We start from the raw sequence: 11,137 nt of genomic DNA on the forward strand, positions 1-11,137 counted from the left end.
CGAATTAACCTGATAATGGGAGGAGAAACGTCTCGATGACCCTAAAACCCAATTTGGCAAAATTAGCAGATTCTTAGGGGTCAATCACCTAAAAATTAGCTTTGCGAGTACTGCTACTGATGCCAGAGTAAGTCTTCGAACACAATCGATGAAACCGATAAATCAAAGACAGTAGCCAGCAATACAAAGAAGGTAGGGTTGGGTTGGGGCATAAATTATGCACGTGTGGCACGAGTAATAGAGTTTGAATGGAATTAGAACTAATAAGTCCCTCGTATATATCAAAATGTGGCTGCGTGTAGCAACGAGCCGGTTATAAACACAGATATCGGAATCTGCGGCCCGGATAAATCACCGGACTCTCCGGTCATTAGTTCCAGCCGCACACATTATCTGGATACCACTGAATAGGTTTATATGTTCGAAGCGACTGTTGGAGTGGCTCATATCGTGCGAATTTATCATTTAAACGTTTCACCCTGTTCGATTTCATGAGAGAGGAGTATGTGGGGAAGAAATTTGAACGGAGGGAAGGAGGGAAAAAACTGGAAATACCGAAGAAAAAGATTTAGAAAGATCGTCGAGAAATTCTTCTGTTCGTCCAGGGGAAAGTTCCTCTCCGAGAGGCTAATGCAGCGGATTAAGGCCTCATCAGCGACACATGCAACTATTTAGTTTCCATCTCAGCCCGGTTTGGAAATGTCTCCGTTCCAAATGGAGAATTCTAAAATGGCCGAGAAAACCATCTACGTGTGCCCTTGAACTCCTGGAATTCTGAGCTCGATTTGTCGATTTTCCAGGGATGGCTCAGTCGTAGAAACTCAACATAACCAGCGACTTCATAATCTGGATCGGTATAAATACTTTTGCGTCACATTGGCAATGTCGCATCTGCCGGGCCCAGTCACATGAGCAGTGTCGCCTAATCGCCGGGACGACGAGAAAGTTGACGTGTGTGCCAAGCGGCGTTGCCACTTATATAAAAGACGACTAAAAATCCTGAACTGAAATCCTTAAATGGCCCCGCAGGTGCACAACGATATAGGGCTTCCTCGAGTCGCCCTTAGTATCCCCGCTGAAATTTTTTAATACGAATATCCCATTTACTTTTTAGCCTGCACCTATGCCTTCGACAACACGCGAGTCTTGTGTGTTTAGAGGAAATTACAGTGGCAAAAAATTGATAAAAACGGGGACAGAGGTGACGACTGCGAATGACGGGAGGTGGCAAGAAGTGTGGAAAATAAAGGAATTTTCAGCTAAAAACAGCCGTTCAAATTTATTCGATCACTCTGCTCCAGATACCCGGCTTAAATTAACCCATTATAGGGTAAACTGGGAATATCATAAACTATGTTTGGCAGGACAGGTAGCAAAATGGAGCCAGCAATGTTATTAATTAGTTAATTAATTAAAGGCATCTTCACTGACGGGGGATCAACGTAAATTCGAGACAAGGTTATGCGGACCCGACCACATTTTCATAACATGTCTATTTGGAATTCCAGAACAGCAATTCCTGAATACGAAATGTATGGTTCCTGGAATCATCAGTACAGTGATTTTCCAGCAGGATTATTGCGGTTGTGGATGCATGGGGGAATGCAATTGGCAACTATGCCTCAAGTTTTTTGATTTCCTCACTCCCGCTTAATTGGATCTCTTATATTATTCAAGTTTTAATTAGTTGGTGAATTAGCCATTGAGTAGAATGGCCGTACTCGGAGCGAAATTAAGTCATTAACACTTTTCCAATTTGGCCGGTCTCAGGTTCCATAATAACAAACCCACAGTGGTCCAATTAAAATGTGTGCGGCGTAAAAGAGAATTACTTTGACGTAAAATAATTAGCTGGAAGAGAAAAATCGGTGATTATATTTGATCCGGGACAAGGAGGAAGGGTGCAAATTGCCAATCTTGTTAGAAGTTGTTAATTGGCGAGCTTACGCCCTATTCAGTCTATTCGTATGCAATGCGGGCGCTCTTTCTACCCCTCAGACGACCTTCCATTGTAGGCCCAATATTATGCCGCATATACAGAGAGCAACAAAAATCTGGGAAACTATCGCCAAGTTCTAATGGCTTTAAAGGAAATGATATTTATTAGGGTGCGGGCATAAATAACGGCAACAAGGACCCTAATAATTGAGTTAGTTGGGAATTAAGGCTAATAAGACCCTGGTATATATCAAAGGGTTGTAGCAACGCGCCGGCTAAACTGGAGAGATACCGGAATCTCTGGATAAATCACTGGACTCTACGGTCATTAGTTGCAGCCGGACCTTGAAACCATAATTAAATCTACAAAATGTACCTTTGAGGAGAATGGAAAACAAGCACATATGTCTGGGCTAATAATTTGAAACCTACGCTAAACTATTAAACACACTCTCCCGTGTTTTGTCATTAGATCGCTTAAATCCAGGCCCTGTCGACCTTAATGGAGCCAATAGTAATTCCGAACGCGTTATATGGCAGTTTCTCGTTAAACAGACCACCACTCTATGGGGTTTACGTGTCGTTTGCGGCTCGACAGGAATTAAAACTTAGGATTTCAGCTTTATCCTTTATAGTCCTGATAGGACCTGCAAGGGACGTTAAGGGCACGTATGGATTGATGTGCGAGTCCGGGAATTTTCCTCTATCTGTTTACGAGACGAGCCACCGACTGAGATCGAAATAGGCATCTTCACTGTTTCTGTTTAAAAATGTTATTTAAAAAATGTTGCACGCCTCTGACTTTGATGAATTGTTGAATGACTTTTTGAAGCATTCTCTAGGAGGACTCGAGTTGTCAGTCTGGTGTAATCTAAGGCAGGGGCACGCGAATGGGGCTTCTAAACGCGTTTTTCAGGACGCTTTTCCTGGCCCCAGATGATTTGCAGCGCCACTGACTCTAATACATATTTCAGGCTCAAAGGTCCTCTTCGAACACTCAGATTTTCAATTCAATTCTATTCAACACACGATCGTCCTGATGGGACTACAGGCAAATATACTCAAAAACTTCTTACAAAGTTGGTGTTTAATGCTCTGAAGGATCTCCCCCTCTCTCTCTCTCTCTCTCTCTCTCTCTCTCTCTCTCTCTCTTTAGGAGAGAACAAAAAACTCACCCCTTAACTTTATAGAACCCCTATGTTTATCGCCATTGAAACTATTATAAATCCTCTCATGTTTGAACCGACTTCAACAGAGTTAAACCTAATAACGTCGAAGCCGCAACGTCCCCAGCTAACCATAAACGGATTAACCGAAGTTGTAAATCTTTGTTTGCAGATCTTAAGCAACACCCCGCTTGTAAAACTAAGTCGACCGACTATTCTCTGCTCATAAAAACATCAAACTCTCATTTCGAGAGTTGAGGGGAGACTATTTCCAGGCCAAGCTACTTCAGGAGGAGGAAGTTTCAGTTCTCGGGTAAGCAGCGTTTTTCCGAACGTAAAAATTATGAATTTGCCCTATAAGCGAATATGGGGATTGGGCTACAGACTAACGAGCATGGTTTTACGATTTGGAACGCATTAATGCAAAACATTAGAAAGGCAAGAAACTAATAAAACAGTTATATAAAACTCCGAAATCGGTCTGAGACCGATTTAACGGGGAAACTGAAGTGAATCTGCGAGAGTAAACTTTCGAAATTAAAGCCATAAACATAATTTTATAACGACAATATTAATAACAATAATCTTTTGTTGCTGGAAAGTTTTTCCGATATACGTTCTTCTTCGATTTTGAATTAAATATCTCGATCTCACTTCAACTCCCCCTCATGCAATCAGCGTTTAGAGCCCATTCCCGAATTAAGGGAGAAAATCACAAAACATTAATGCCTTCCTAATATGCAGTAGATGTGCCCCCCTAATAACTATTATCTCATAACGGGAACATTTAAGCCCTGAATTATCGAACACTAGATGGTGCATATGAATGTTTCAGTCGTTTGTCCCAACGTCCATTGTCGGACAGCTAATTAAGGTCATTCTTAAAACAGTTTCTAGTTGGACGGGGCATGTCTTTGGCCAGTTGCGATGGTCGAATTAAGCAGTGTTGGCAGAGCAAACACATGTTTCCCAATTAGTATCCTAATGTTTGTCAATTAGAGCTATATGTCTGGACCTTGCATGTAATGACGAGCAAATATCAGGAGTACTCTCTGTAATCAGCACGTGTAGGGCATTAATAAAGCTTTAGGTTAGTTTCTGATACGTGAAAACAATGTTCACATAAAGATGAGTCGGTCTTGAATCTCATTCTTGAAACTAACGAAAAATCAACACCTTTGTGCTGCAATTTTGTAAAGGTTAATTTAAAATAAATAGCTTTAGGCATTTCCAGCTGTAAAGGCGAAGAATAACGTCTCATTAGTCTAACTTTTCAAGGTTAGAGCCGCGGGCCAGATCAAATATTAAAAGTCCCTTTTTCTCCTGCAATTTTATCTAAGTGAATCAGTGATTTAAGTTGCATACCACAGGCTCTGAATAAAAGGGAAATTTACATTGTTCGGTCTAATCTTAGGCAAGGAAAATCCCCCTAAAGAAACCCCCTAATGGACATTTAGGGAAATTTAAATTGCCACTTATCAAAATCCACTTAGAGGAAATTTTTTAAGATTAATTCTAGAAAGGAGACGCAAAACGAATAATCCCAGATTAAAAGGTTTTTTTCGTTTTTAGAACAGGGTCGGAATAATTTTTCTGAGAGCGTAAGTTGCTGTGCAAATTCTCTAAGTGGCAGAAGCAAGTTGTGATCTGAAGGGCAGTGTTTTCTGAAATTTTCAATTTTTTTTCACAAATTTGTATGTTTTTGTCGTCGTTACATTACTATCGGGTATTTCGCACTTCGGTCAGTCTGTATAAATATCAGGAAAGTCTAAGGATATTGTTCATCTCACTAATCACTAAATACTAATCACTAAATTTCATCCTCATTAAACCGATAATTTATTAATATGATAATAATTATGAATAAATTGATTTAATTCAGAAATCTATCAACAAAAGCTTAGTTTTATTGTGTATTAAACACTTTCTAATACATGCACAACTTTATTTTCTAATTAATTTCAGAGAAATTTCAATCTATTTAACAAATTATCCTTGCACTTTTCCCATGTGTATATTTTCACCGATTTTAAAGAGGAGACCTGAACACTTAATAAGTGGGGAGCCATTGCCTCAGAACATGCTTTGAGCTCGAACTTTTCTGAAATTCGAGATTTAGAAACTTTTCCATAAAATTTATCGATGTTCTGGAGGAGAATGTGTGCGAGAACTTTTTTGTGTAGGAATCATTCACAAAAATCTAACTCCCTCCCTGCAAATTTAGAGAGATTATCAGCCATAGTAGGGATTCCCCGAAGAATAAAGGACTTGGCACATATTTTCCGCCTATTTTACCGTCGGCTGATCTCTTTAACGACTTTAGACACTTTTTAACTGTATCTGAGCTTTTTAAGATCCCGCTAACTACGTGAGCGACTTTATATTCCCCCAAAACATATCGCATCCTTAGAGAACGGGATTTAAAAAAGTTGCCGGCCCAGGCAAACGAGAAGCAGCTGCATTAGTACCGGGACCAGAAAACTTATGTTTCGATGGCGGGTTATGCCGCTAAAAGTAGTTATAGAGGGACTTATTTGCATGCTGGTCGATGAAATTTGCAACTTCGTGCTGCACAAAGATGTTTTTAATTGCTACCCTGCGACAACGTAGGTAGGTGAAAAAGTGTGTGTTAGACACGCAAGAGTGAACTGGTTTGTGGCTGTTCTTTGAAGGTGGGATTTTTTGGTGATTTTGACAAGTCGCGGAAGGGAACAAAAGGGGGGAATAAAGTAATATATTCATTCCAGAAATCATATTTCGGTCGCGGCGGTTTCCCCGCGTTTTCCAAACAGGAGTTGCGCCTCGAGCGTCACGAGATGCGAGAGTAATCTGACGAGAAGTCTGTTAATGTTTCCCTCGGCGGTCGTTACGCGGTGCTCTTATCGTCTACTAAACCACTGATTGCTTCATTTCAGACAATTGCCTGTTTATATTTAGAAGGCCGCAACTGCCGTACTTACGTGCTGATAACACGCCCGTTTTCCGCTTCCCTTTCGGACGCTCCATTGTGACAGCTCGTCCTGCTTTATTGCGGTTGTCTTTTGATAGACATTTTCCAGCTGCTATTGCTGCAAGATATAATTAGAATCGCTGAAATATTATCTCCAGAGAGTTGTGGACTGGGGGAGGACGTGTATGGACCTCTCGTACGAGCGGACTGCTCCGCGCGAAAGAAATGGAGGACGCCAGTTTTCGATAAAATCTTGTCGCAGCCGCATCTGTCCAATTCCCGGCTGAAGATTTATTCATTTGAACATCTTGGCGAGTTCGAGATCAGTTTTCACACGGTCGGTTGGCGGCATCAGCAGTAATTAGTCGCATTTCGGCCAACACGCCCGGACCCGGCCCATTAATAGTGGCCCGGAGCGGACAGACTTTCGGCCGCTCCACGATAGCCTATCTGCATCACGCAGACCCCTAATGGAATAGCAATGAAATTAGTAAAATAATGTCCTTAGTTTAATTGCTAAACGGAAAGTCCTGGGTCCGGTCATCCAGGAAATTAGTTTTGATTAAGAGTTTGCCCAAGGAACCTTGTGGTGCTCGTGCGAATGCTCAAAATCGGGGGAGAATATTTGGGAGCTGATTTGAATTTTTAGCACTTGAATTAGCAACACCAAAGCAAATCTGACGGGACATCTGAAATGGCTTCTTCAGGAAGTCGCGGAGTCGATTTTTTGCTCGCGGGATTGAAATAGTTCCATGAAAATTTCCGAATGCGCCGCAACCACACCCGCCTTCCCTAGGTCTCCTGGGAAGCAAATAATTCGCAATATACATCGGCTTACTGAACAAGATCTTAATAAATATGGATAAGGGCTGCTGGGACCATATTTCCTCATTATTACCTCGTATACAGAAAATCGCCAGAAGCTATCAATTTAAGTGCTCTAAAATGCGAAATTTCGCCTTAAAAGTTACCGCCAATTCTCTAATTTGTCGCTAAGTGATATTCTTCAGCTTTTCTGGTTACTTCTGAAGACACTTGTTTTCATTCTTTATTTTTCCTTTAACTTCCTTATAGTTACTTACATACCGGTTCTCCATGTTCCTTTGAAGCAGTTGGAGGTGGATAATTCCCTAATTAATGTGGACACAAAAGAATATTATGTGGATTTGATGAGGCCACTTATCACTCAACCAGATATGGCAAACAGAAAAACTCGAACTGATGGCAAATCCGAATCGGAAGAAAAATTTTTAATGCAGTTGAGTGGGAAAAAATGTGAAAAAGGACAAATTAAAGAGCAGACATGGAAATCTTATACATTTTTAACAAATCTCTGCAATTATGTGAGAATGAAATTGGCTGAAATTGACGGTTTTGATTTTTTTTGCAAGAAATTTGCAGCCCCAATACAGCTGCAGGCAAAAAATATTGAAGCAATCATTAGGCGAAGATACTGCATTTTACTAATAGTGACATAGAAAAGCGTTTAAATAAATCTTTAGGAAAGTGGAATGAACAATTTCCTGATAGGAGTAGCAGTAATGGGATTAGGAGTGTCTCACGCAGCAGCAATGCGCTCCATATCCACAAACCATATCCAGACGACGTCGGGTCTAGGGGAACCGGACATGGGGAAAATGTTAATGTAACGATACCAACAATACTTTCATCTACCAAGCTTGACCAACAAAAAAATTCATTTCAATTGAAAATTCTTTAGCATTTTATTGCAATGGGTTAGTTCAGGTCCATTTCAGGTTCTCTCTTCTTGGACAACTTCCTCTTACTACTGCATTAAATTCACATAAGAATACGCAGCTTTAAGCACCTGAAACAACGGATAAAATCTCTTTTTCAGTTAGTTCAGATTAAAAAGCAGTCAATTTTATGCAGTTTAAGGTGTCTGAAACCTACAAGAACTATTGTGTTAGTTGTCATGGGTCCAAATATACCAATAGTCATGTGCAAAGGTTTCCTGATTCGCTTTAATATAAAGAGGACGTTTCGCTGAGACTGCTGGTCCAGCAAATACCATTTGCTTTGGAAGAGAGCATCTCCCAATGCCTCACTCTGAACTGTGACCTCGTTGCAGCTCCAAGCTGTCATGACCAGTTGAACGAACAGGGTCAAGAAGTAAAAAATGAAGAACCCGGCTTCCGTAATTCTCATCTACAAGTGATTTCTCGAGGCTCAATCGAGGGACATACGAACCTCCTACCTTAGTGATACTCGATAAAACTGATGCTATATCCAATGAATAACAGAGAAAATCTACCATTATTATGTGTTTTGTCGTATTATTGAATTGGACTAAAAACCTGAAAGGTCAAAACCTTCTTGACATGGTTCTGATTAAAGCACAGAGAACATACCTTATAATGATTTTATGGGTTATTATGTGCTCTCTGAGCTTGCGAGCCCCTTCCAGAACTTCTCCTTGAGTGGGGGACAATTCTTCCTCACTCCCCATTAAATTTCTGAAGCGAATTTGCAAGATTTGCAACTGAGTTGCAGCATACACTAGTATGGTTATGTAAATTAGGTGAGTTACTGAAGCATACGTTAACCCGGTCCATCCCCATAGGATTTCCGATAAAAACAGCCAGTTGAGGTGGTTGATTCGGTTTAAAGGGAAAATTGCTTGGTACATCAAATGGCTTTCCAACGAAGCGTTATTGATTGAGTTATACTGTCTGATTTTCAATGTAGCCAAACCTCCTAAAAAGCTTTCACTCGCACACAGGATTTTCCTCATTTAACAAATAGCTTTACGTACCCACCACTTGTAACATAAATACTGTCACAAGGCTTGGCAAAAATAATGTCAGCACAGTGCCTTTAACGAACTTGACCTTAGACCGATACAAAGCCTGGATTTCTTCAGAACCAGAAGCCCATACTTGTTGTTCCTTTTTAATGATCTCATTGAATAGCTCTGCCAGCTGATACTTCATGAAGACCTGAAGTTTGAACATAATTTTGGTTACACTGATCACGACGCTAAGGCTTCCAATCACTATATCCGTGTCGTACCCTCCTATGGCCAGTCGCAAGAATTCTAAAGTCAAACTGAAGCAAAAAAAGAAGAAACTGAATTTCATAAACCGCGAATAAACGTTGTATAGGTTTTTTACTATACGACGGACGCCTACAGGGCCTTCCCAGAGCCCCGAGCAAATCATCAAAACTTTAACCCACGAGATGAGCTGCTCATTGATTGGATTTGATGGTTCGTTTTCGCACATGTTAATGGGCGCATATGGTGGGTAAGACTATCCGGGGGCTCTGTAGGAGGCAGGTATTTATTAAAGACTTCAAAGGGCGCAAAAATTTACATATTGAAATAGTAATTGACCGTAATGTATTCAATATTCAAATTGTTACGATTGTAGCAATATCTGCTCTGTAATTAGAGATTTGTTATTTGTGCTTTTGAGGCTATCTTTTTTCCCTCAGAAGAAAACTATTGTTATGAGCCTTTAAATTTTCGATATCGATATAAACTGTTATGATGATCATTTGGACTCGGTTCTATGGGTCACGGACTTTTGGAAATTTGCGCCTTGCTGACGGCGTTGAAGAGAACCTCAGGAGGCCGAAAAATTCGCCAACAAAGACGCGAATCATCAATATGAGAGCGAAGAGAATTTGAGGCATTTGAACCTACTAGAAGTCTTAAGCATCAGAAAAAATGAAGAGAGACACTGCTTGATTCGCATAGAAAGTTATTGGGGGTGCCTGCGATTTAGATTTTCCAAATTCAGCATTTTTTTCATTGGGAATAAGAAGAATTTAGAGAGAATTGAAAAATTGAAAGGAAAATGAAAAACTTGGAGTTAGAAAGGATGGTTTGTGAGGGACAGGAGATTCCGTCAGCGATTCAGCACCTCAGCAGCTGGAGAACGAATGTTAAGGTCCATCATAGTCGGAATTTTAGATACTTCCACGATTCTTTTAAAATTCATTTTTCCCTGTCTTTTACTCCAATGAATCTGTCAGACCTCCGATATTTCCACATTCCTCTGCACGGGCCCTTGCAGAATCCCATGACCCAAGCGCACCCATCTTAATGGTTTCCATTGCTGCGCATCTTGAACCCCAAAGTTCAAGGTTTCAGATTATTTATTACTCTCCTGTGGGATATAAAAATAATTAAACCACGTACGTAATGAAAAATTTCTAACCTCAGCCGTAAATTACAGGATAAAATTTACAGTTCTAAAGATAATTGTTTTAATATTAAATTTAATCGCAAAGCACTTTAATCGCCTTATAAAACTATTATTCTGCACTCTCTCTTTGCCCTTTCCAATAAATACCTGACTCCCCCTGCAACCTTGACACTTCCATCATGTTCGTAAGCGAAACACTAGACCAATCTAACGAGCAACTGATTTCATGGGTCAAAATCGTGATGATTTGTGCGGGGTTTTGGGACAAACCCATAAGTACCCGCCACATCACGAATAAAATATTCTATCTTTACTCATGGTTCATGAGATTCAGCTACTTCTTCTTATACACTCTATTGGTGCTAGAACTCTTACGACTGGTCATCCAGGGATACGAAGCTCAGATTATTATTAGAAGTCTTAGTGTGGTGATCAGTTGCTCCAAGATCGTGTTCAAAGTCTTGATCTACATTAAGAAGAATGTGATCAGTCTTTTCAGGGATGTTGTTGAGAAAGAGCGAGAAGTGTGGGCTGGAACTAATGAGGAAATTAAGAACATATATCGTGTCAAGATTCAGTTGGTTAGAGCTACAGTTATTGTACTGGGGTTGACTAACTCAATGGCGATAGGCCTGCTAGAAATCACTGGTAGATATGTGAGATTTTGAGACTGAAGAGGGAAATGAAGCGCTTTTAGGAATGTTCGCTACATTGGGCATTAGAGAGTATAACCGGGTTCACAATACTTCGCTGGAATCGCATTTTATGTACCAGGTGATGTTTCCATTGAACCGAGACAACCACCTCCATTGGCTTATTTCAACCCAAATTCTGTGGACATGGACGGGATTCATACATTCTATGGTGACTCAGTTAATTTATATGACCATACTAGTGTATGCAGCAACTCA

The 11,137-nt window shown here is 40.4% G+C and overlaps 1 protein-coding gene across 1 annotated transcript; it reads right to left on the minus strand.

Annotated features, from left to right (window-relative positions):
• Nucleotides 1–84: 84 nt before the first annotated feature.
• Nucleotides 85–9,299, minus strand: LOC136416294 (odorant receptor 43a-like). Its single transcript, XM_066401417.1, has 7 exons — nt 9,072–9,299; nt 8,831–9,014; nt 8,427–8,772; nt 8,273–8,372; nt 7,969–8,223; nt 7,848–7,882; nt 85–133 (listed from the first exon to the last, which is right to left on the minus strand). The coding sequence occupies exons 1-7, from the start codon at nt 9,297–9,299 to the stop codon at nt 85–87; spliced, it is 1,197 nt and encodes a 398-aa protein (XP_066257514.1).
• Nucleotides 9,300–11,137: the final 1,838 nt, after the last annotated feature.

Source organism: Euwallacea similis, chromosome 22 (genome assembly GCF_039881205.1).
Source record: "Euwallacea similis isolate ESF13 chromosome 22, ESF131.1, whole genome shotgun sequence".
NCBI classification, from domain to species: domain Eukaryota; kingdom Metazoa; phylum Arthropoda; class Insecta; order Coleoptera; family Curculionidae; genus Euwallacea; species Euwallacea similis.